This window comes from Girardinichthys multiradiatus, chromosome 10, assembly GCF_021462225.1.
Source record: "Girardinichthys multiradiatus isolate DD_20200921_A chromosome 10, DD_fGirMul_XY1, whole genome shotgun sequence".
Classification (NCBI taxonomy): Eukaryota; Metazoa; Chordata; class Actinopteri; order Cyprinodontiformes; family Goodeidae; genus Girardinichthys; species Girardinichthys multiradiatus.
The window spans coordinates 12704180-12731010 of record NC_061803.1 but is presented as its reverse complement, the minus strand read 5'-3'; the positions used below and the strand labels follow the sequence as shown (position 1 = coordinate 12731010).

At 40.3% G+C, this 26831-nt stretch overlaps 1 protein-coding gene across 4 annotated transcripts; it reads right to left on the bottom strand.

Annotated features, from left to right (window-relative positions):
- Positions 1–2741: 2741 nt before the first annotated feature.
- Positions 2742–25899, bottom strand: sncgb (synuclein, gamma b (breast cancer-specific protein 1)). 4 transcript variants are annotated; one of them, XM_047377188.1, is made up of 6 exons: positions 25597–25899; positions 20954–20995; positions 19109–19227; positions 16374–16391; positions 14482–14523; positions 2742–4893 (listed from the first exon to the last, which is right to left on the bottom strand). In XM_047377188.1, the coding sequence occupies exons 1-6, from the start codon at positions 25715–25717 to the stop codon at positions 4885–4887; spliced, it is 351 nt and encodes a 116-aa protein (XP_047233144.1). In that variant the 5' UTR covers positions 25718–25899; the 3' UTR covers positions 2742–4884. The 4 variants fall into 4 exon arrangements, with proteins under 4 accessions (XP_047233144.1, XP_047233143.1, XP_047233146.1 ...); XM_047377187.1 differs by having other exon boundaries at positions 19100–19227; positions 25597–25898; XM_047377190.1 differs by lacking the exon at positions 16374–16391 and having other exon boundaries at positions 25597–25897.
- Between the last annotated feature and the right edge of the window lie 932 nt (positions 25900–26831).

Below are 26831 nucleotides of genomic sequence, written 5' to 3'. Positions count from 1 at the left end.
TAAAAGGGATTTAGATTTAACCCCACGTGAATTAGTAAGATTAGCTTTTTTAGTGTTTCCAGAGAATAGTTTAGCAAGAAGGTTTCTAATTTTTTGTGTTTTTTCTTTATCATAAATGTTTCTCATAAATGTTTTTACTGTCCTCTCCTTCATTCTCATGCTTTCCTTGTTGCTTTAGCTTAAATGCAGCTTCTTCCGACTCCACCGCCGGTCACTGAAGAGGAACGGGAGCTCTGTGAGCTGTCACTGTAATTGCCTTTCTTAGTTCTCCTCAGTTAAACTGTCCTGTTCTGCTGCATTGAAACGATTTTTGGAGTGTATATATTTTTATTTTTATTGTATTCAGTGTTATTTGGAAACAAAATCTTCGTACAGAGGCACACCCTCCTCCCAGGACACCTTTAACAGGAAACGTTGGCATGTACAACGAGAAGGTTCTGGGGTCTTTCCAGGTGGAGTTTGCATGCATTGTTTTTTTCTGGATACTCGGGTTTCCTCATAAAAGTATCACATTTGATTTTAGCATTTTCCAAGTCTGGAGAAGTCAATGAAAATAAAACAGAGAAAAACATTTGGTGTTTCCACACTCTTCTCCGTATTTCATTTTTCAGAATACAAAAAATGGAGTTTCTATGGATAAATGGCTAAGATAAATTTTATTTTGCACATTAATTGTATGGGAGCTGAATTAATTTTGATGTCATATTGAAACAAAGCTCACTTTTGACATTTTTAAAGAGAACAATGATTATGGTACAAGAAATGAGCATCCCTCAGGGGAACAATCAGTTTAATTAGTCACCAAAACTGTTTGAGAGTTTAATTCTGCTCATTTCTAGGGGTTGTGAAAATATTTTGACCTAATGGTGTTGATGTAGCCGCTCATTTACAGTTTTGAACATTTGAGATGGCATTTACAGTGACAGGCAGATTCAGATTGCGATACTTTTATTGTCCCTGAAAAATGAGATTTTCTGTTTTTTTTTAAGCAGACAGAAAAGGCAACAGAATAAACGTTATAAAAAGTATAAATATATGCCTGTAAGTATCTTACTGTATTCATTTCATGTTAAGCTTGTGCATATTAATGTTAGTGTAAGCTTATCAGCATCAAATTATTTAATTAAGTCCATTGTCACAGCACCAATGCTAATTGGTTAGCACCGGTGTTAACCTTTGCTCTTTATACATGCGAGCTATCTTGCATGTGTTTTGAAGTTTTTTCCATATGGGAGCAATGAAAAACCATTCAGAGGTGGCAGAATAACGACACTAGTTGTCTGCTACTGGGGTTTGGTTATTATATTTTATTTTTTGAAACACCTTTTTCATCTGAGAATTACATTCCTAACAGGGACATTATTTGGTTCTCTTATCAGTTACTTCCTCATCAGGTCTTCGTTTTCTGACCCATCATGCAAAGAAGTCAAAAAGTGTCAATTTCTTTAAACTTTAAGTGGTTCCAATTTTACCCAGCAGTGTGAAAAAGGTCTGAGATTTTAAAAGTCCTGTAAGCAGCCTGGCACAGAACTCTTTTCAAGGCTCGTTAATGGTTTATAAGTGTTTTAAATAGATCTCTATGCAATAAAAAAAAACATGTAATGCAAGTTTAAATGGTCCATAGATTAGTTTTTATTAAGAAAGTTGTTTTAAGATGACAAAACTCCACTTTGGTATTGACCTCACTGTAATCTGCTGTTTGCTCGACCCTCTGGGAGGACCTTTTCTTTGTTTCTTCATATAGGTTGTTCAGAGATTTATCTCCTGGAGGTAAGATGCTGATTGCTCATGAACCGTTCAGAGTACCTCTTTAAAAAATTGTAACTATCCTTTTTTTCACAGCTCAGGAGGAAACAAAACCCCTTTAGATGTTAGGTCTGTTGTGAGCAGCTGTCCTTGTCTGTGTGAGACTGATTATTTTGGTCCCCTGGTTCTTCTCTTACAGTTTCACATGCAGCACATATTCTTTTTATGATTTGGTATATGTTGACTAAATTCATTAAACTGTGTTTAATGTCAAAAAGACCTTGCACATGTTAGACAGGTAGAGGTCAACCTGAAACCTTGTTTTCTGCCATGATATCAGCAACAGAACAGTTGCTTTTAATCCTGGAGAGATTTATATTTAGCAGCAGTTTCTTCTGTTAGGTTATTGCTGATATCTTTCCACACTGGCATTGTAGTAACACACATCTGCATCCTCCACATCAGCAGTTGGCCCAAACACCTGCTTTTACAGAGGTGGTCCAACTTACTGGCGATCACTTAATTTTGCGCATTTGTTCTAAACTTAAAATATGTATATTTCTGCCACACGTGGTAACAACCCAAAATAAAAGGACAATCAGATTATATGGAGAGTGTCAAACCTGGTCACAGAATCTCAGTTGGATGTATGTTTAGGTTTTTCTAATAAATGAATATGTTTCCTGCTGGAAGAGATTTTCACATCTTCCCATCAACTCTGACCAGCCCCACAGCATTATGCTGCCTCTACTGTGTTTCATGATGGGGGATGATGTGTTCAGCGTGTCAGTTTTCAACCCATATAGCCTTTTGCATTTTTAGCAAAAAATCAAACCTTCTTCCCCATGTTTGCTGTGTCTCCTACATGGCTTGTGGCAAATTGCAGAAGGGACTTCTTTTCTTCTTTCAGCAATTTATCAATCTACTTTTCTTTCTGTTTGTAAATTGGATTTTCAAGCAGGCTCCACACCAAATAAAAACATTGACACCATGGCTGGACTTCAACAAAACCTTTTTTATTTTCACATTTACTGTTTATAAAATCAGCGAGTTTGATGTGATGCCAACTTAAATACAGTGCGTGACTCGGGTTAGTCATGTGTTATGTGGTGGGATTTGTGTTTCTTTTTCTTTTAAGTGTTTGTGTCTCTGTGTGCCTTTGAATGGGTATGTCATTGTTCTGTAAGGCAACATGCAGTCATCGGTTTCAGTTGACCTCAAAGTAAAACTGCACACACCCTTTTCTGGTTAACCCTTCTCTAATTTTACACACATACACACACCTGTACGCACACTCGTAAAGCGATGAGGCTGATGTTGAGTGGATAATCGGTGGGGTGATGCTCATCGACAGAGAGAAGGGATTATCTGATTGGCCTAGACAGCAGATAGAGGAGACATTCAGCACAGATGAGCACACAGTTTAGCCGAAATGAAACGTAAACCTTCATTCCTTTCCTTTTCATCACACTGGTATATCTATGGTTTATATCCACATCTAACTGCTTGTTTGTCAAACCAGTTTCCCAAAACTTAACTCATGCATGAAGAAGGTGTGGTTTTTCTGTTTATACTCTAAGTGGACTTAAATATCAAAGATATTTTAAAACTCATCCTTTACATAATAGTAATATGAGAGTTTGAATTAGCTTCAAAGGTCAAATTCACAAAAAATAATTAGCAGACCTGTTGGAGGACAGGACAGCAACAGCTGAGTGAGTAACAGAGGAATATAATCTTTATTTTTTACATCTTGTCGTTGCTTTTGATGCATGGAATTTAAATTGCTTTGGAAAAACTATTTTAAATGTAATTATTCATCATTGGTGTAGATTCGTAAGTGCTTGTTTTTTAAAGATGTTTCATCTCTCATCCAAAAGGCATCTTCAGCTCTGAACCTGGTTTGAAGTATCAGGCTTATAATGTAGAACATTCCCTCTAATAGGATGTTAAGGTCAGTAATGGGGGCTTTGAGGTCACATGACTGACTGGACTGCCCCTCCATTTGGTTCAGTGTTTGGGTCATTGCCGCTTGACGAACAAACATGCAGCCTAACGATGCCAACATGTGAGTTGTTCCGGTCATCTGCCTTAAGATGTGAATGGCTTAAAACTGCTTAAGGAGATGAGTCAAAGCTGCATAGAAGGTGTTAGACATTTTAAATACTTAAGAAGATCTTCAACCACCTGGAGGTTCATGGTTTTCCAGATGCTTGCTGCTTGCACAGGATTGCTGGTTTTCATTAAATTAAATTGAAGGCTAGATATAGATTGTCCAGTTGTGGATACAAGTTGTAGGGAAGCTTCCTCTTCACCCAAATCTAACCAAACGAACAGTAGCTGATTGTTAAGCACTCAAAGATCTTTCTTCTTAACCTGACTTCGCAGACACAAACACATCACGGCATGGACAGACATCTAAAAGTGCTCATGCAAAACTTCTCGTTGCACTGTGCATCGCTTCTACCACCCTAAACCTGTTTCTAAATGCTGAAGCAAACACATACACACAAAGCTAGAATTTGCAACACATAACAGCCGCTCTATAGAGAACACCACGAGGAACATTTGCTCATGCATTCTACTGTCACAAACTGAAGCACAAGTGTTTAATACACGAATCCCTGCGGAAAACACATGCACACAAGCTTTAACATGGACACACGGCCTGCAGCACATACACACCCTCTCATGTCGTTCCTTCGAGTTCACAATTACTTCTTTTTCTTCTATTTAAACAGGCTTATCTGTTGTAATCTTCTTCAGCTACTTGTTTGCCCTGTGTGTTGTCTGCCGATATTTATGGTATGTACTGTGTGTAAGCGCCTTATCTAGGTTTGTCTCTTTGTGTTTGTGTAAGGGTGTTTGAAATTTCTCAGTTGGATGGCAACGACACTGGGTTTATCTCTACGAACACACAAGTGAGGCTGGGGTGCGACGGGAGGCACAGGAAAAGCTACGGAGTGCAGGAAATAAGACGGTGAGGGGACAGGTGGCGCGGGGAAGCCAAGGTGTAGCGTCTGGAAGAGTCTGTTCTGATTTTGGTTCCGAAAAGTCACAAAAAAATATGCTGAACATCTGGAGTCTGGTACGGCGAGGCGAGAAAGGCAAGGGGCAGCTAATGGGTCCTGAAGAAGACTAGTACCCCTAAAAGAGAAAAAAATGTGGGATGGGAATGACAGAAGCAATCATGGTTAGTGGAAGACAGATTTAGAGCTTTACTTGACTACAAGAAAGAAAACTAACACTATTAATCAGTTTTAGTTTTTTGATACTTAAACGTTTATTTTAACAAAGGTGTTCCTTTCAGTTTAGCCAGTTTTTGTCCCGAGAGACCTCCACAGTTGTAGGCACACATGGTTAAATATATTAAAAGCTGGCTGCTACTACTTTGTACAACTTCAGCGAATTGTTTTCTCCTATTATATTTCACAAGGAACACACAGAGATATTAGACCATTCTTCTTTTCAAAGAAGATCATCCACAGTCCTGGGTATTCTCTTATACTATCTTCTTCTTCACTCATCCCACTGGTTTTCTACAGGATTTATGTCTGCAGACTGAGTTTGAAGAAGGCTGGGAAACCATTTCTGTGTTAGTTTGGCCATATGTTTTGGTTTCCTATAGTGTGGAAAGACCAAATGATGACTCATTTCCCACTTTCAAGCACTAACTAGCAGATCTTTATGTTCTTTCATAAAGATCTCAATAATATCTGAAAAATATCTTTCAGAATTGTATTTATATTTCCTATTCAGTCCCTCTTACTGTTCCTGGTAAGAAGATGAACTCAGATCCTCATCAAATCTTTGTTCAATCTCCAGCTGTTTTCATTATTTTAAATTATTGCTCTGTACTGTAGATATGGGCAGTTTTAGATGCATAACTGTTTTTATGTTGCATTTCCCATCTGCCTCACCTGAAGGCATGTTTGCTTGTCTTTCCCAGTTTGAAGAATGACTTGGAGAAATGGACCATAGGAGATAATGGATTACTAGTTAAAAACTTCTAAACACTGTTGGGTTTATGATTATTGATTGAATAATCTTGATCAATAATTATAATTACAAATCATAATCTGACAAAATCAATTTCTTAACCATAAATCCTCATTTACGAATCGAGACCAGAGATGTTTCTGGTGTTGTAATTGTGGCTCAACGCCTCTGACAATTACAACCGTTAAATACTCCGTAATAATTAATAACTATTGCCGGAGATGTCACTGTTTAATCGACCGTTTCTGCCGAAACGTGTGGAACTTGAACCTTATTTTGACTGACACATCACTTTTTGCACACAATGAAACACCAAACGCTCTCTCTTTATCTATGTGAATATTTATTAATTTTCACCTACTCAACATGCAAAATTCTACAAACACAGGGGTAACACATCTAAATAAGCAAAATCAACAAACGGTAGTGGGTATGTATTGAGTCAACCAGCAGTTAATGGCACTACAGACGAAGGGAGAGGGGGATATGAGTGGTGGCGAGTGGTGGGGGTTGGAGCGCAGCTCCGACTGTCCTTATGGTCTTCTGATCATAAAACTTCCCCCTAACTCCTGACCACAAAGGATTGATAACTTTTGGCGGCAAGCTAGCACAGTGAGATTGAAGACAAAGGTAAAATGGAGAATTTTACCATGAGGTCCAGTCTTGCAACGCACCCGCGTTCAGATAGTAAACACAAACAGCTCTGGGGGACACGGCGGATCCCGATATTACATAACACATCAAAGTTTCAACAAGCAAGGTTACGTGCACATATTATTCAGAACACATGAGATCCTCACCAGCGATTCTGATTGCTTCTACAACCTCTGACCCTGCCCAGGCCTTCTAATAAAGAAATAAAAAAAATGGGTTTTACTTGTGTCGTCTTCTTCCGAGTGAGGGAATTCGAGCGAGGAAAAGTGGGATTAAGTTAATGTGCGTCCACAATTAACTTCAGGGGAACGGTCAGTCTTTGTCCTTTGGTCTTCTTGACAAAAAGGAAAAATATGATCTGACCATCAAAGTCGACTTGAAAATGAAACACGGTAGCGGTTCGTCTCTCCGAAACTCCGTGTCTCCAGTTACGTGTTAACTCACGTCTTCGATCGGCAAAGTGAAATCTCTGGCCTTCTTAGTCCAGAGACTTCAGTTATGAATGGTTCGTTGTCCAACGAGAGAGAATGAATGAAACTCTGCACAGAATTCTTCTCTTAAAGTGACGCACTTCAATCACCAGATGATTTCTAGCAGAAGGCGAGTTTTCAAACATGAGCGCATCCTATATAGCATCCTGTGACGTCAGACTGGGGACGCCCAGTCATATCAGTTGCAATGCTCGATGGGATATGTAGGAGTGGGCTGTCCTGGGTACAAAATGGCCGATGCCATTGGAGGGGCACAGTGACGTCCAACAACGTGCAGATAATCCAATACTCAGCAAACAAGTGGTCCAACAACACCCTGATCAATCTAATAAGTAAAAGATAAATACATTTGGCTTGTGGGACTCCTGAGGCGGCTGACGGATACCGTGAGGCCAAGCGTGCTGCGGCCCGGGCTGTGGCAGAGGCAAAAACTCGGGCCTGGGAGGAGTTCGGTGAGGCCATGGACAAGGACTACCAGTTGGCCTCAAAGCGATTCTGGCAAACCGTCCGGCGCCTCAGGAAGGGGAAGCAGTGCTTTGCCAACACTGTTTATAGTGGGGGTGGGAGGCTGCTGACCTCGACTGGGGACATTATCGGGCGGTGGAAGGAGTACTTCGAGGATCTCCTTAATCCTGCCATCATACATTCCCTGGTGGAAACAGAGGCTGGGGACTCGGGGTTGGACTCTTTCATCACCCAGGCTGAAGTCACCAATGTGGTTAAAAAGCTCTGCGGTGGCAAGGCTTCGGGGGTGGATGAGATCCGCCCTGAGTACCTCAAGTCTCTGGATGTTGTGGGGCTGTCATGGTTGACACGCCTCTTCAACATTGCGTGGCGGTCGAGGACAGTGCCTCTGGACTGGCAGACTGGGGTGGTGGTCCCCCTTCATAAGAAGAGAGATCATGTTAAGCACTGTGCCAGGTGTGTAGTTGGTAAAACACCATACCCGGATGGCCGAGCACCACTTGAGAACATAAAAACTACAGCACCATTGGAATTAGTATGCATAGACTTCTGGACAGCAGAAGATTCCAAGAACCGTAAAATTGATGTTCTCGTTGTGACTGACCATTTTACCAAGCTGGCACACGCCTTCTATTGTCCTGATCAGACAGCCAAGCCAGTAGCATGGAAACTGTGGGATAATTTATTCTGTCACTATGGATTCCCTGAAAGAATACATTCAGATCAAGGAGCAAACTTTGAGAGCGAGTTGATGTCAGCCCTTCTTCAGGTCTCTGGTGTAAAAAAGTCTCACACCACAGCCTATCATCCAATGGGAAATTGATCTGTTGAGCGCTTCAACCGTACATTGGGGAATATGATTAGAACTCTTCCACCATGTGCAAAACATGTTTGGCCTCAGATGTTACACACCTTGACATTCATGTACAATAGCACCATTCATGAGACAACTGGATTTTCACCTTTTTATCTAATGTTCGGCCGAGTTCCCCGCCTCCCTGTTGACGTCCTGTTCAAATCTGCTCTGAGAGACAACAGTAAAGTCTCATTCCCACAGTTCATCAAAGAGCTAAGAAAAGATCTTCATGAAGCCATGATGGTGGCAGAGAAACATTCAAGTGATGAACAAAGACGGCAAGCCAACACATACAACAAGAGAGTCAAAGGTGTGGAGATTGAAATTGGTGACAGAGTTCTCTTAGCAAACAAAGCAGAGAGAGCTCGAAGGAAGCTGGCAGACAGATGGGGAGAAGTGGTCTATACCGTGGTCAGCAGCAATCCTCAGACCCACATCTTTGAAGTCCGCCATCCCATCTCAGGTCAGACAAAAGTGGTTCACCGTAATTTGTTGCTATGTGTAAATTTCCTGCCAGTCATGCCCGAAGCTGGTGAAAGTGCTTCTCATATCTCATCCTCTGCTTCAGTTGGAAATGAGGCTGTCGATTTCTCCAGTGAGCAACATACACAGCCTGCCTCTCTCACTCCTTCTTGTGTATCAGATGAGAATGAAGATGTGAATCTTTCTGGTCAGCAGCTCACACTTGACTGTGCAGTAGACAATACTGTTCGCACTCAGCACTAGGTCTCCCAGATTCCTCAGATGGATTCACCTCATCTGCCTGAAGATCAAGTAGCATCTGCAAACACCGGTGCGACAGATAATATCTGTGAAGATATAGCCAATGATGATTCAGCTTCAACTAAGGACGTCCCTCTAAGTGACCCAGTTCCTCATGATGGTATGGGATGTCAGAGTATCCAAGAATCTATAATGCCTAACAATTCTAAAACATATGAGCATGACACAGGTTTTGAAGCTGTTAGGACTAGGACTGGTTGAGTTGTTCGACCTGTCAGTAGGCTTATCCAATCTATGAACACCCAGACATTGCAGGCACAGACTAAGTTGAGAAATTGGGCGACTTCCTTATTTAGTGTTAACACAGCGTGGTCTATTAGACGTCCCCTCCCTTGAATGTTTCAATGTACTTTCTTTGCTCCATATATCTCTGAATAATATTTTTGTAGATTGGTTAGTATAAGTTTTAATTGAATTTTAAAAGTGTATTCGGGCACTTTTTATGTCGTCTGTGATGGGTTTGTGATTAGCACTGCACTACCCTCCTGAGTTCTTCATTGAACAGTTTACAGTTCGTCAGAGCACACTTTGTTGTTGGTGTGTTATTCATTTAATTCGTTGATTATGAGATATGGTGGGACTTATTTGGAATTTTGGGGATGTTATTCTATATATTTCCTGCATACATTGTGTTTGTTTTGTGATTTTGACAAATTCAGGAGAGGAGAGTGTCAGTCAGTCAGTCAGTCATTTTCTACCGCTTATTCCATAGTGGGTCGCGGGGGAGAGTGTAACGGGGTTTTATTTTAACATCACTATTGATGTGAAGTTTGTAAAAATTGGTTTATTTATTCTTCAAATTCATTTAATTTAATCAACAATTAATTTTTTTCCTGACTTTTATTGCTATATAAATTTTTTATGTTACTCTTGTCAGTTGGTGGTTACCATAGCAACCAGTAACAGTCAGCTCTTCCCATTTTTCTGTTGCTGTCTGTTACTGTGGGGCAGAAGCTGCTGGAGCTGCTAACCATCAACTTGTTTATTTGTCTCTTGTTAGAATCTCACTCCTCAGCCTCCCTGGTAAGGCCTACGCCAGGGTATTGGAGAGGAGAGTCCGACCGATAGTCGAACCTCGGCTTCAGGAGGAGCAGTGTGGTTTTCGTCCCGGCCGTGGAACACTGGACCAGCTCTATACCCTCCACAGGGTGCTCGAGGGTTCATGGGAGTTTGCCCAACCGGTTCACATGTGTTTTGTGGACCTGGAGAAAGCATTCGACTGTGTCCCTCGTGATGCCCTGTGGGGGGTGCTCCAGGAGTATGGAATCGGGGGCCCTTTATTAGGGGCCATCCGGTCCCTGTACGAGTGGAGCAGGAGTTTGGTTCGCATTGCCGTCACTAAGTCGGACCTGTTCCCGGTGCATGTTGGACTCCGGCAGGGCTGCCCTTTGTCACCGGTCCTGTTCATAACTTTTATGGACAGGATTTCTAGACGCAACCAAGGGCCGGAGGGGGTCTGGTTTGGGGACCAGTGGATTTTGTCTCTTCTTTTTGCAGATGACGTGGTCCTGCTGGCCCCCTCTAGCCAAGACCTACAGCATGCACTGTGGCGGTTCGCAGCCGAGTGTGAAGCGGATGAAGATCAGCTCCTCCAAGTCAGAGGCCATGGTTCTCGACCGGAAAAGGGTGGCTTGTCCTCTTCAGGTTGGAGGGGAGTTCCTGCCTCAAGTGGAGGAGTTCAAGTATCCCGGGGTCTTGTTCACGAGTGTGGGAAAAATGGAGCGGGAGATCGACAGACGGATCGGTGCGGCTGCCGCAGTAATGGGGGCGCTGTGCCGGTCCGTTGTGGTGAAGAGAGAGATGAGCCGAAAAGCAAAGCTCTCAATTTACTGGTCGGTCTACGTTTGTACCCTCACCTATAGACATGAACTTTGGGTCATGACCGAAAGAACGAGATCCTGGATACAAGCGGCTGAAATGAGCTTCCTCCGTAGGGTGGCCGGGCACTCCCTTAGAGATAGGGTGAGAAACTCTGCCATCCGGGAGGGGCTCGGAGTAGAGCCGCTGCTCCTCCACATCGAGAGGAGCCAGTTGAGGTGGCTCGGGCATCTATACTGGATGCCTCCTGGACGCCTTCCTCGGGAGGTGTTCCAGGCACGTCCCACCGGGAGGAGGCCCAGGGGACGGCCCAGGATACGCTGGAGGGACTATGTCTCTCGGTTGGCCTGGGAATACCTTGGGCTCCCCCCTGAGGAGCTGGAGGCGGTGTCTGGGGAGAGGGACGTCTGGGCGTCTCTGCTGAGTCTGCTGCCCCCGCGACCCGGTCCCGGATAAAGCGGAAGACGACAAGTACGAGTACATTTTAAAAATTATTTATAATTTAAGGGAATTATTCTGTTTCTGATGAGTTCTATTGATTTGGTCTACAAGTAACAAAAACAAATGTTTTTGTGTAAAATGATACTACTGCTATAACAAAGGAATTTGTTTTCTACTTATTTGTTTTAATGCCTTTATTTAAACAATTTACCTTCAAGTTATTAGTGTTACCAGACCATTGCTGAATAAATGTTGACTAAATGAAAGATGGGCTTAGCTTTAGGCTCAAGAATATGTGCAGGAGTTACGTCTAAAAAACAAATCACAGTTTGCACGTTGTGTATATGCCATGTTGATGTTAAAAAGCACACTCTAAGCCAAAAAGGACAAAAAAGCCCCAAATTTGATCTTGCTCCTAATCTTTTGGCGTTTATTGTAGAAACAAAAAAAACAAACAAAAAAACCATACAGGTCCTTCTCAAAATATTAGCATATTGTGATAAAGTTCATTATTTTCCATAATGTCATGATGAAAATTTAACATTCATATATTTTAGATTCATTGCACACTAACTGAAATATTTCAGGTCTTTTATTGTCTTAATACGGATGATTTTGGCATACAGCTCATGAAAACCTAAAATTCCTATCTCACAAAATTAGCATATTATTAAAAGGGTCTCTAAACGAGCTATGAAACTAATCATCTGAATCAACGAGTTAACTCTAAACACCTGCAAAAGATTCCTGAGGCCTTTAAAACTCCCAGCCTGGTTCATCACTCAAAACCCCAATCATGGGTAAGACTGCCGACCTGACTGCTGTCCAGAAGGCCACTATTGACACCCTCAAGCAAGAAGGTAAGACACAGAAAGAAATTTCTGAACGAATAGGCTGTTCCCAGAGTGCTGCATCAAGGCACCTCAGTGGGAAGTTTGTGGGAAGGAAAAAGTGTGGCAGAAAACGCTGCACAACGAGAAGAGGTGACCGGACCCTGAGGAAGATTGTGGGGAAGGGCCGATTCCAGACCTTGGGGGACCTGCGGAAGCAGTGGACTGAGTCTGGAGTAAAAACATCCAGAGCCACCGTGCACAGGCGTATGCAGGAAATGGGCTACAGGTGCCGCATTCCCCGGGTCAAGCCACTTTTGAACCAAAAACAGCGGCAGAAGCGCCTGACCTGGGCTACAGAGAAGCAGCACTGGACTGTTTCTCACTGGTCCAAAGTACTTTTTTCGGATGAAAGCAAATTCTGCATGTCATTCAGAAATCAAGGTGCCAGAGTCTGGAGGAAGACTGGGGAGAAGGAAATGCCACAATGCCAGAAGTCCAGTGTCAAGTACCCACAGTCAGTGATGGTCTGGGGTGGCGTGTCAGCTGCTGGTGTTGGTCCACTGTGTTTTATCAAGGGCAGGGTCAATGCAGCTAGCTATCAGGAGATTTTGGAGCACTTCATGCTTCCATCTGCTGAAAAGCTTTATGGAGATGAAGATTTCATTTTTCAGCACGACCTGGCACCTGCTCACAGTGCCAAAACCACTGGTAAATGGTTTACTGACCATGGTATCACTGTGCTCAATTGGCCTGCCAACTCTCCTGACCTGAACCCCATAGAGAATCTGTGGGATATTGTGAAGAGAACGTTGAGAGACTCAAGACCCAACACTCTGGATGAGCTAAAGGCCGCTATCGAAGCATCCTGGGCCTCCATAAGACCTCAGCAGTGCCACAGGCTGATTGCCTCCATGCCACTGTTATGGAATTTTCTTATCAAAGTGGGTAGAAGTTGACTCATAACAAGAGAAAATCCGGACTTTGTCTTATAAGTTTTATTCAAAGGCATTCAGCGTTTGAAGACCCTGACACTGAGGTTAGTCAGTGAAACAGAGCCCCGATCAACATTTACACACAGTATTTATACCAGAACATGACTGTGTTATCTCAACTTCCAAGAGTCTGTGTTTTATGACCCAAACCCTTCTTGAGTTCAAAGGTGACAAGGTTATCTAGGAACAGACCTAACTGCCCTTCCTGACATCATCCTAAATGATGGGTCTTAACCATTAAACTCTCCAGCATTGGAATTTAGAGTCCATCTGCTCTAAAAAACAGAACACTAACAAAACACAGAGGTCAGAGGTGAGAGGTAGATGGAAGGTCACCTGTGGGTGATAAAACACAGAATCAAATGAGAGAGGTGAAGGGAATATCAGAGCACTTTAAAAGAATTTTCCATTACACCACGCCGCATTGAAGCAGTCATTTCTGCAAAAGGATTCCCGACCAAGTATTGAGTGCATAACTGTACATGATTATTTGAAGGTTGACGTTTTTTGTATTAAAAACACTTTTCTTTTATTGGTCGGATGAAATATGCTAATTTTGTGAGATAGGAATTTTGGGTTTTCATGAGCTGTATGCCAAAATCATCCGTATTAAGACAATAAAAGACCTGAAATATTTCAGTTAGTGTGCAATGAATCTAAAATATATGAATGTTAAATTTTCATCATGACATTATGGAAAATAATGAACTTTATCACAATATGCTAATATTTTGAGAAGGACCTGTACATGGATTTCTGGTAAACTGTCCCTTCAAAAAATGCTTAGAAACCACACATTATTTTGCATAATTCTTGCAGAATATCTGAACATGTTCCTTTACAGAACTGGTACAACTCATTTAAATTGCGTTGTTCTCTGGCATGGACCTTGATTTTAAGCATAGTTCAAACATTTTCTGATGTAATGCCCTTCCTCATCCTTGAACTAGTTTGGAAGTGTATTTGGCTTGTTCTGTCAGAACGCCCAATTATATCAAACCTGTTAATTTAATTCCTTTTATTTTAGAAGTTTGGGTCTTTTTCCTGAAGTCTCAGAGTGGTGACACATCCATAAAACCTATACTTACACACAGCTATCAAATCAAGGATCTTGGAATCTGATGTATTTTTGAAACCTATAAAATTACAATTGTCCACTTTAGATCTTAGAGTTTCTTGGTCAGTCTAATCAGTGTTATCAAACAAATCTCCTGGCCTGAGACGTTAGCATACTCTGCAAACTGGGCCTTTACATAACAAAATCTAACAATAAGCAAGCAAATAATTTAGAATATTTTCTATAAATGCATATAATTAAGAAATAGAACTTCTTATTTAGGTTGCACTGTTGCTCATAATTTGATTTGACTCAGAAGCTGCTTTCAGATCATTTGTTTTCTTACCTCTCCTCCTTCCCCACCTTGCTCCATTCCACCGTATTCTCCCTGTACAAGAGAAAAAAGGATTAACGGTTTAAAAAACATACCAAAAAGAAGTGGGTTGCATTGTTATCTGTCACAATAAAATAATGAGCCAATGGCAGGGTGGAGACTTTTCAGAGTCAACAGCTGTTTAAGTTTTGGTTTTGTTCAGATGTCATCTGACAAACCAGTTTGAATGAAAAAGACATGCTGGGAGGATTCAATCAGTGTTGAGGGACATGCTTAAGGATATTTAAGCAGTTAGTTTGTTATAGTTTTTTAGTTTGTGAAGTTAAAGTCAAAGTGGGGGATAGATATGAAATACTTTAGAGCACATGTAGAATTAAACTGTCTGGTAAGCTAGAGAGGAGATACATGATTAGAAATTAATATTTAGTATCACTTAGTAAACTACCTAACACCAAAGTGAGCAGCAGAAAGGAAAGCGAAAGAACCAGTATTGTCTTGCAAAAGTATCTATATGCCTTGAAGGAAGTTAAACAGGTTTCTTTCCTTTTATGTCTTTTTTTCTTACATTCTTCTTTCAGTTGAAGCTCAGTGCGATCGAATGGAGAGCATCTGTGAACATTCATTTCTCAGGTCTAGGAATAGACTTTTATTTAACACATGAATATGATTAGATCTAAAATAATTCATTGCACCTCTGGTTGTTTAAGGTCATTCTCCTGCTTGAAGGTGAAAATCCTCTCCAGTCTCTAGTTTTGTCCAGACTCTTAACAGGCTTCCTTCCAGGTCTGCCCAGCTCCATCAATTTTTCCATTAATTTCCCCACAGCATAATGCTTCCTCCACCTTGTTTCACTGCAGCGATGGTGAGTTCAGGGTTATGTGACACGTTTCTCTGCCACACAAAGCATTTCCACATTGGTCAAACAATTTTGTTTCTACAACATCTGACCAGAGCACGTTCTTCTTCATGTTTGCTGTGTCCCCTACATGACTTGTGTCAAACTGTAAACAGGATATCTTGAAGGTTTTTTTGAACAATGACTTTCTTTTTGCAAATCATCTGCATCCAGGTTTAAAGAGTGTACGGCTTAAATTGTCCTTTGAAAAGACTCTTCCACCTGAGCTGTGCCTCTCTGACACTCCTCCAGAGTTACCCTGGGCCTCTTGTCTTCTGTGATTAATGTCCCCCTTCCCTGGCCTGTCAGTTTAGGTAGATGACAATGTCTTGGTAGATTTGCGATTGAGCAGCGTTGTGTAAGATGTTCAAAGCTTCAGATATTTTTTTACAACCTAAGTCTGATTAAAACTTCTCAACAACTTTCTACCTGACCTGTCTGCTGTGTTCCTCGTCTTCATGATCTGAGGCCTTCACTGAACATCCGGATGGTTAAATTGCACACAGAAGGACTGTGTTTAGTAATTAAGTGACCTCTAAAGGTAATTGGCTGCACTGGATTTTATTTGAGGGTATCAGATTAAAGTTATACATTTAAGTAACATGACAAATTAAGAACAAGTTCAAGGGGTTGGATACTTTTGCGAGGCACTGTGAAATAAAAAGCTAAACTCTGGAATCATCCCTCATTTATTGCTAATTTGCTTCCAATCAGTTTGACCATTTTGCAGGGGTTTCAACATTTTTTTTTTTTCTGAAATTGGCCTTTTTTGTTAAATTAAAATTCAAAATGCTGTGATGTGAGTAACACAGCAGCTTTCCCATCATCCCTTCTGATGCTCACCTATGTTGCTGCAGGCCAGCAATAAGTTGAGATTAAAATGTATTATGTAATAATTTAAACCGTCAAGATGTATAGAGTTTACATGCAGGGTATCTCCCCCTGTATTACCCAATCCCTGCCAAAACAATGTACACCTAAGACCCCCACACTGGTCTCCCATAGGTACCTCATATATGGGCTCCTCCTATCCGGGAAACACAAATAAACACAAACAGCATAAAAAAAGAAAAACAAACAAACAAAACAAATTATGAGAACAACACAGCAACAACAGATGGTGGTCATTTCACCCTTTCACCGTTCTATACTTTTACAGTTTTTGTTCCGAACCTTTCAGGTACGAAAAGCAGCCATTTACTGAGGGACGTTTTGTACCTGCAGTGCTTCCATATGTACCCACCTTTCGGACGTTTCACACCCAATTATTTCAAGTAGTTTTCTAGATTTACTGTAGGTTGGTAAACTGTACTAAACTATGTGCATGGCAGAACGCAAACTGTTCTAGTTTGTTTGTCCTGCAACTCTATCATTATTTATAAGGGCGCCCTCCGGGTTCCATATTTGGGTCCTGTTTTCTTCACGGTTTAAATAAATAAATTGTGTAAAAATGTGGCAGGTGCAAGTTTCATTTTTATCTGGATGATACTATTTTGTATGGTTCTCCTTCATCTTTACCAATTGCTGCAGAAAACATCTGCAACCTGCTTTTGATTAGGCAGTTATCAGTCTACAAATACTGTATTTTGAGTTTCTTTTAAACTCAGGGTTAAATTTAGGTTTTTACATCAGAAACAAATGTCTTTCTTTTAGTGTGAGAAAAAAACGCATACAAGTGTCTCTTTTATTATTATATGACTACAGAGACATTTTAAACAAACATGCAAATTTATGTTTGACAAAGTTAGGCTCAGTTTATTTGCAGCATTAAGAACTGATTTTAGTTTAAGAACTCATTTTTGCAGCTTGGATAAGAGTTGTGTTTGACCTTCTATCCAATACTGTAAATTGAAAGATTTGTAGATTTTTCTTGAAATGTTAGGAAATTTGCCTCCTTATTTATGTTCTCTCTTGATCTGATAAACAGGAGCTATAATCTTGGTCAGATAGACAAATTATGTTAGTCATTTCCCAAATGAAGACCGTTTTTGGTGAATGGCCCATGAAACTGTTTCCAAACGGGTCATCGGGCTTTGTTGACGTTTGAATGGCGCCCCATGTACACATCTATAGTCTTCCATGCAGCTGTCCTAGGTTCAATTCCTGACCTTGAAACCCTTGCTGCATATCTTCCCCCTTCTCCCTCTGCCCATTTCCTGTCCGATTACTGTCAGTAAAGGCTTCGTGCCACAAAAAAAAAAAAAAAAAAAAAAAAAAAAGTATTTGCACCCGCTTCCTGGTGTGAGTTACGGAGACTGGATCATTTGTCAAGTTTGGTTCATTAAGGTCTGTTTGAGTACTGAATGTTGTTTTAACTCATTTGTTTTATGTTGTCTGTTTTATCTTGTTGTGTTTTTAAAGTGGAACTATTATGATATCTTGGCCAGAACTCCAATAGGTCTCAGTATAAAATAGTTGCAATAGATAAGATCCAAAACAAAACAAATAGTGGTTAAGTGAATGAGTTTGAAATGGTTTTATTTGCAGGTTCATTATGAGTGTAGGTGGGAAGAAATGGCAACCTGTGGGTTTAACACAGAAGAGCAAATTGGGGAAGGGGCGAAATGACCTGAAGCACAGCAACAACACACAAGACAGAAGCACTGACAACAAAGAACAAAAACACCCTCACATTCAAGCTCAAAGTTCACAAGACTTAAATGTGAGAACATTTAACATCTGACAGAGAGGGTAACAGAAAACAGCAGAGCAATGATGATCCGATGTTAGGAGCTGCCCTTCGCTTCAGAAATCTGTACTCCAAAATACAAAATTGCCAGTGTGTTCGTCAGGTTAAATTTCATTTTATTTCTTCAGAAATGACACATATTTTCACAATCTGTTTGTGTTTTTCTGCAATATTATATAAAAACTATTATGCTGAAGTTTCTAGGAAGGAAACTAAGGAATTGAGAATGGGCAAAGGAAGACCATTAGCCCTAGATCCTGCTCTAATTATAGCTATATCTGAATAAATTAGAATATCATTGAAAAGTTTTTTCTTTTCAGCATTTACGTCCAAAAAAATAAGTCTTAAATTCTAAAGCTTATATATTTCTTCCAAGCACTTATTTTCGATACTTTTGATGATTCTGGCTTACAGTTTATGAATACTATAACTCTTGAATGACCTTTGCCTCACAATCCTCTCAAAGCTGTTGGTATTCCTGCTGCTTGTGCCAGCAGCTAAACCTTTTCCTTCCACTCAACTTTCCCTTAATATTGTTGGATCCAGCCTTCCTGAACAGCCACTGTCTTGAGCAATGTCATTTTGTGGCTTATCTTCCTTATGGAAAGTCTCAATAACTCTCTGCTGGAAAACTGTCAAGTCAGCAGCCTTCTAAGTGAAATAGCCTTGTGTTTTACATGCAGTTGATTCTTTGTTGTAAGAAAATAGTTATTGAAGAGTCTAAGACGTTTTATTATGTTTTATGCTTTAGGTGGACTCAGACTTGCAGCCAGAATAAAAATCTATGGGATGACAACTAAGATTAGTTAACCTAGCACATAATACTGAGGGGAGTAATGTTAAAACACTGCATTTTCAGTGTTACGTTGAAAATATTTTCTTTTTTTTTTTGCAAAGGTAATGTCTCCATCTAGTGGCTGAAGACTGAATAGCAGCTAATAATCTACGATCACAAGGTTCAACTCCAAGTTTCTGTCGTTCAATCTTAAAGACCCCCTGCATAAAACATGCGGGCTGACCTATGTACCATTACCATAGTAACTGACCTGACTGACCAGCCCGGTTGATGCAGCGACGTTCTCAACCCCCTCGACGGTTGCCTGTGACACTTCGTTGGCTCCGGAGACTGCTGTGTCTCCAACGATGTTGGCCTGGTCCACGGTCCTGTTGGCCACTGACACAGAGAGAGATGACAGAGGTCAGTACACTGAAAAACTGTCCAACTAACACATATACACATGAACACTTTTGTGACTATGTATCATACATAGTCCCTCATTTTTCACTGCTGTACAATACAGCTAATTTAGTGGTTGGATGATAATTGGGATTTTTGGGGTGGGTTTCTGTGGCGTTCGCATCTTTCCTGCAGTGGAGATCAAGCACAACCATCTCAGTTTTCAGAAGTAGAGGTCAGTTTTTTGGTCCAGGGGTCAACAATCTTTTCAAATCCAAAGGGCTATTTTTGACCTTGCAGTCAGAATCATGTTTGAATGTTTAAGAGCCTTCAATCTTTACAAAGAAGAAAAACATTAAAGAAAAAATCAAGACTGAGTCTGATGCTTAGTAAACCTGAAGCATTTCCAGGTACCTGATGAGTTTCTCACCTGCATCCATGAATGTAATTTGAATGCTAATAATCTGATGAGAGCAAAAGGATTTTTGTTGAAAGGTTTAATATGTTTCTAATATTTAAAACAAAAAGGGGTGTATCAACAAATCTGGCATAATAAAAAATAGATGTAGACAGTGTAGTCAGTTAAAATTAGTCCTCATTCTTTATTGCACATTTAAAACAAATCAGACTTCAATTTAGATAATTAATTTAGTTAAATATTTTATATCAATGTAACAATTTAAAATTTGATGGACAAAACAAATGATACGCCTCATTTAATGAGTAGCAGAAGGTGTTAGAAAAGCAATCTTGAGACATTTCCATCTGCCAGAAGGTAGTTTGACCCAGTTTTCGTGAGCAAACTGAGCTTTGAAGAATGGTATCTCCAGACTGAAATTTTCAGAGCTTTTTATAAATGTTCAACATGATTAACATCTGGGGAAAGATCAAGCCATCCTTAGGAGGTGTTAGCTGTTTGTTTTGTGTCATGCAGTTGGAGGACCTATTAGCTAAGCTTTCTGACAGTGGGTGAAATAGTTTCACTCCAGGGTGACTGATCCTATGGAGCCCTGCACAGACACTAGGTTCCCTTCTACCAGATGCAGACTGCTCCATGTTTCTCTTTTAGTGATATTTTATTTTAAAGCTTCATTTCTCCTTCTGTTAACATGGAGCTGATGTGACTCAACAAAAAACTTAAGATCCATCTCGTCAGTCCAAAGGGCAATCTCCAAGAACTTTTGGAGCTTGTCAGAATGCACTTTGGTGAATTGAGGTCTGGTTTTCTGTAAAATGTGGAACCATTCTGGGTCTTCTGCCAGGGTGCTCATTATATTTCAAAATGGACGCTGCGGCAGGTAAAAATCGTACCCTCGCCTTGGAATTAATCCTGAATCGTTTTGGATGGTTTTCCTACGTTTTCTATCCATCAGATCCTGGGAATCTGGAATCTAGAAACTCACAAATTTTCTCTGTTTTTAAACAGAGTAGCAATCAGCATATACTGTTAGCAATTCTCCTAAAGTAAAAATTATCATAGAGCTTAAGGACATAAGGTGTGAATGCTTTTGTTTTCTGTTGTATTTAAAATTATTTCTTCTATCAAAGAACTTGCAGCACATTTTTTTTCATTATCGATGTTTGTTGCATTTAATTAGTTAATTACTATATTTTTAAACAGTTTTGTATTAGCTAGGATCAGAAGGGCAAATAAAAAAAAACAGATAGTATATAGCCTGAATGATGCTTGTGCAGTTTGTGTTTCAAATGGAGCTTTTCTTACCTGTGTTTACTGATGACACAACTCCTTCCTTCGTCTTGCTACCTGCAGAAAACAGAAAACAAAACTTAAATTATTTTATAAAACATTTACACTCTCGTAGAAAACTGACATATTTCAAAGTTTTCTGTTCTTTCCAAAGGACTTTTATTTTTCAATTTTTTATTCCTTAAAGTACCAAACCACAAGATTTTTATCTAAATGATGAGCTAACAGATTTTATTTTCGTTTTGTTTGCAGAATAATAAAGAAATTAATTGAAAATATTGTGTCCTGCAAAAGCATTTCAACCATTTCACATTTTTTCATGTTACAGCCTTGAACATCAACCATTAAGAGTTTATGTAATAGACCAGAACAAACAAACCTGTGACAAGGGAAGAAAATGTATATTTTTGTTCTCCATTTTAACAATACAAATTTTTTAAAAGTGTGGCATGCATCTGTATTCAGCCTCCATAAACAATACTTTGTACAGCCACCTTTCACTGCTAGTACAACTCAAGTTATTTTGGGGTATGCATTTCCCAGCTTTGCACATCTAGAGGTTTAAAGTTTTGCCAATTTTTATCAGCAAAATGGTTAAAGCTCAGTGAGATTAGATGGAGGTCGTCAGTAAACATCATGTTTAAAGTCACAGATTCTCATTTGGATTCAGGTTTGAACTTTAACTAGACCATTTTAACACTTGAGAATACTTCGATCTGAACCATTCTATTGTAGCTCTGGTTGTATGTTTAGAGTTGTCCTGCTGGAAGGTGAAGCTTCACCCCAGTCTCAAGTTTTCTGCAGCCTCTAATATGTTTTCTTTCAGCATTGTCCTGTATTTCGGTTCATCCATCTTCCCATCATCTCTGACTAGCTTCCCCCTCCCCACTGAATAAACACATGCTCACAGCATGAGACTGCCACCCCCATGTGTCACATGGAGATGGTTTGTTCAGGGTAATGTGCATGAATTTCCCACAAAAAATTTTTTTTTTTTTTTTGCATTCAGCCCAAAAAGTCTGACCAGATTTTTTGACCAAGTTTTTTGTGTCCCCTGGATGGCTTTTAGCAAACTTCAAGCAGCATTTCTTATTTTTTCTTATTTTAGCGATGGCTGTCTTCTGGCCAATCTTCCATAAAAACCAGGTTAGTGGAGAATACAACTAATAGTTGACCTGTTGACACAATCTCCCCCACGAGCTGTGGATCTGTGCATCTCCTGAAGAGTTGCCATGGGCTTCTTGGTCGTTATGCTTTGTTCAGTAATGTTCTCTAAGAAACCTCAGGTTTACACTGGAGTTTATTGGTACCAGAGTAAAGGGGTCTGGGTCCAAATGCATGCCACACTTTCAAGTTTTATTTTTCAAAACATTTAAAACTTATTTAAGTTTGGCTGTAATTTGACAAAATGTGAAAAAAATAGTATGAATTATTTTTAATTCACCGTATATGTTTGCACACTGTTTTGAATGTTTCTTCGCTTCACGTTCTTTTGTCCTGTAAAGTACTGTTAGATTATTTGCTTTTTATCTTTTAACTTTAAGATATTTGATGTTTTGAATATTTGAAAAGCTTTATTGACCTAATAAATTCCCAAACAATTAAAAACCACCCTGCCCCCTACTCCCCAGCTCTGTGCTCACTGCATGATTCAGAACAGATTAAACTCTAGTTATATAATCTGCAGAAGTGAAAAATGGATGGAGGGAAATATCCACTCTAAAAGATCAGGGGCAACAGTTAAAAGAAAGATATCTGCAGAACATCAGCAGTAGTATCAACCTGGGCCTCTTCTATCTCTGTGGATTGTCAGAACAGTTGCAGAACCTGCGGTTTGCTGCCTCATGCATCCACACCACGCTCCCTCTGCCTCCTGCTCCCCCTCTGGCTCTCTGCACGCTCTCCGAGGTACACCATCCACGTGCCTGAGTACAGAGCAGTACTGCAGGACACCACACAGACACACAGACACACACACACACACACACACACACTGCAACAGACGTTATTTGCTCAGTTTAACCAAAGGAGCCCCCATGGGTGCCGTGGTACTCTGTCCGTCACTGTGCAGAACAAGCTGTACCACTGACGGACCGCTCAGACCTTTTACATTATAAACAAAAAGTGGATCTTAGGAGACGGTGAAACACAGTACACGGCTGATCAGAGCAAGAAATAATCCCAGCCTTAAATGATAATCCCAATCTAAATCTTGCCAGAATAAATGAAGATTGCTTGGATCAGAGGGAATATTTTATGAAATATGAATATCAAACATGCGAATATGGAGCTCTAATCAGGTTTTTCCAGCAGAGGATTTGCTCTATAGTGACCCTGATTTGATGAAAGCTTTGACAGGTCCAATAAAACTTAATTTTCATGAAAATCGAATTAAAATAATGTATCATGATTACATTCTGTGACAGAACACCAGTAAAGTCATTTATAATGAACTGCATTGTAGGCAGATTGAGGCTTTTATTTAATATGTTCCTGAGATTCCTTTTTTCTTTTTCGAACGGTTTATATTTCCATGAACAACTAAATAACTATCAAATTAAATAAACCACTTTATGGTAACATGAACATGTTTGGATCTTTTATCATAACCACTGGTGCAATGATGCCACTTCTATGAATCCCACCAATTTAAGGTGGTCCAAATGCCTAAAAAAAGCACTCACAATGCATTTTTTGCATTTTCACAAATGGAAAGAATGGAGTAAATCTCAAAGTGTTTGGTGTAGAATAACCTTGTTCAGGTTTGTCCAGTCTATAAAGTATTTTAGATTTTAAGCGGTAGACAATCAAATCCTTAACAAAGTGTTATAAAAGCGCCATCAGAAGCAGCAATTTGGATGGCAACTTTATTAAACAAAGGTGTACAGTCATATTTGTTCAAGCTACTGTTACCCTGTTTCCTGTTGTGTTATGCATGCTGGCATATTGAACAAACACTTGTTATGCGGGTTTAAAGGTGAGGAAATGAAACATACTTTGCGAAATTTTAAGTTGTGACATCTCTGAAATATGTGTTGTTTTTGATCTGCTCCTGCTCTGAATAGTGCATGTGTATTAGGATCAAAGGTGTGAAATTCACAGTGTTCTCCTGCAATCATGGCAAGGGTATGTCACTTTTTCCATTAAGTTACTCTCATTACACATTTAAGGATCAACCTCAACATGGGGAATTAAATTTCAATACTACACCTATGCCCCTAAGTGGTCAGACACTTATTAGTCAAAATAATCAGAAAGTTGGTCATGCTGTCAGTTTCACTCTTAGTTTCAATAATCACATGGTATAGCTTTCTATAGAACTGAAACAAAAGGCAGATATGCAATAGTGTAATGGGGTATTGCAGTATTTAAACCTTTCAAAACTATGAGGTGCACCCACTCTCTATTAAGGGGATGCATAAACAAACAACAGAAAATGTATTTGGATCACAAGCAGCAGATAACTTTAAAATACATTTTGAAGTGCTCAGCTGCCCCCAAGGCTGTACTGCTCTGCGTAAAGAGCCATAAAGCTCACTCAAACAACCACCATTGTTCTTACTGTCTATTCACAGGCTGATGCATGTGCACTCAATTGCAGGCGGACACTGTTGTCTTTATCAGAGACATCGACCCTCTTCACTTCAGTGACCACATCTTTTCTCCCTTTATTCCCTCTTGCTGAGATTCACATTTATACTTTGGATGTTTTCTCTCTCTAGTCTCTGCAGCATCCTTTTCTGCTCTTTCTGATTCTGCATGTTAGTTTCAAGAGCTGATTTGGTAGACAAGTCCGACCGCAATTTGCAAATAATGTTGACATTAAGACACGATTGAGGAAAGGGCAGGGTGGGAAGGTGAGCTGCTGCAGTGTTTAAACCAATCAGCTTGTTCTTTTTCTTTCACCTCCTGACATTGACTCCTGCATACTCCCGTTTTAGGATACAATCATTAAGATTTTGCAGCAGCCACTCGACGTCAGATACGATGTGGAAGGGATGGACTGCGACCAAGACTCCCACTTACCCACTCATCTACCTCCTACCACCCCTCTGTCTTATCTCCCCTCCCCTCCTCTCCGGTGGTAACCTTGAGATGTGACGCAGTCTGTGCTGGAGCTAAAATTAAAAGCACAGGAAACATCAGCAAGAGGGGGGCAATAGTTTGAATTTGGGTATTTTTCAAAAAAAATGTTTCATTTAAAAAAATATTTTTTGTATGATAGCCTCATAAAACAACATTCAGTATTTAGCTGAGGTGCATTTAACATCCGCCTGCAGTCTGTTTCACTTGACTAGAGACGTGATAAAAGCCTGCAGCAGCATTCCGGGACTCCGCAGTGCCCCCTTTCTTTCTCTCAAATCTTGCTTAAATTTTTTTTATTTCTCCCTAACAGACACCAGTTTTCCACCTCTTTCACCGTCTGATTCTTTCATCATCACGTTTTTCAGACCCCACACCCTGTGTCCTGCAGCAGTCCTGCAGCAGTATCCTGACAGTGCTCACTTCTCATACCTCCTCCTCACTCTGTTTCTCTGGCTTTTCACCCAGATAGAAAAGCAAAGATATAAGAAAAAAAGGCTTGAAATGACTGCACATCAAACCAAAATTCTAATGCATCATTATCTCCAAAATGTATTATTTTTCGTGCTACATACCTACATACATCACCCCTTCTTTGGTCTTGGCTGCTGCCTCCTCCATCCCTGCTTTGGTCTTTTCTGCAGCGGCCACCACCCCCTCCTTGGCCATGGAGAACCCTTTCATCAGTACATCCATGGTGGGCGATGAATCGGCTGAGCTCCCCTGCTCTGAACAGGCCTAACTGGTGCTTACAGTGAGCGTGCAAAAGAGATGATGATGATGTTGATGATGTGGGATGTCAGAGAGTGTGTGCGTGCCTGTTTTAGCTCCTCCTCTAGTTGGTGCTATGACTGCACGCAGACTGAAGGAGAGAGGGGAGGAGAGAGAACATATCAAGGAGATGGAGAGAAGAGGAGGAGGAGGAAAGATGGCTGGATGCTGCAGCATTTTCCCCCATGCAGCATCCCCGCCCCTACAACCGCCTCTCATTCATCATGATCAGCTCAGTCTCTCTGGTTGCATATTTAGACTGACGCTGCTCTGGATGCAAACCCATATTATATAACCTGCCAAGCAGCTGACATTTTGTCATGTAATCTCAACATGTGATGTCATTTCCCCCTCCTCCACATTAGTCTGTGTACTGATCGATACAGTGCCGTTTCCAGCCTTTTTACAGCAAGCTACATCTAATTAATATAAAGATAAAGAGCACCAGCAGCCATTTTGTTGCTGTGAAGGTATCAAAAAGTGCTTCGTCATCTCCACCTGAGTGAGTCACAGCCACCTTTCTCCTCTTCCTCCTCCATCTGCTGACTTGACAGCATTGCAGTTCTGCGTGGACACTGATGCAACGACGGATCAGGTTTTGTGTCATCAGATTCACAGATTGAGTGGTAAAAAAAGAGCACATATCTGAAGCAAAATAAAAGCTGCTGCAGAGCCTGAGTGTTTTCTGCTCTTGGTGTTTATACCTGATTAAAATGATAACTGCTCCACCTTCTTGTTTTCACAGCACATCATGACAAAGCATTGTGACAAATACAAACTTTATTTATACACAAATTAACGTTGACTTCAGTAAGCTGCAGTGCCCTGCAAAACTATTCATACCCTATAAACCTTTTTCATTTTGTCACCCTCAAAAAACAAACTTTAATATATTTTAATGGGATTTTATGGGATAGACCATTATAAAGTAGAGCATATTTGTGAAAGAAAATGGTGCACAGTGTCTACATTTGCAAGTTAAAATCTGAGAAGTGTGGTGTGCATTTGCATTCAGCCCCCCTGAATGAGTACTTTGTAG

Coding starts and splice junctions, on each gene's coding strand:
- sncgb (XM_047377187.1), bottom strand. CDS start 25,717: ATGGATGTACTGATGAAAGGGTTCTCCATGGCCAAGGAGGGGGTGGTG. Junction 20,996..25,596: donor AGAAGGGGTGATGTATGTAG/GTATGTAGCACG, acceptor TGTTTTCTGCAG/GTAGCAAGACGAAGGAAGGA. Junction 19,228..20,953: donor TGTGTCATCAGTAAACACAG/GTAAGAAAAGCT, acceptor TCTCTGTGTCAG/TGGCCAACAGGACCGTGGAC.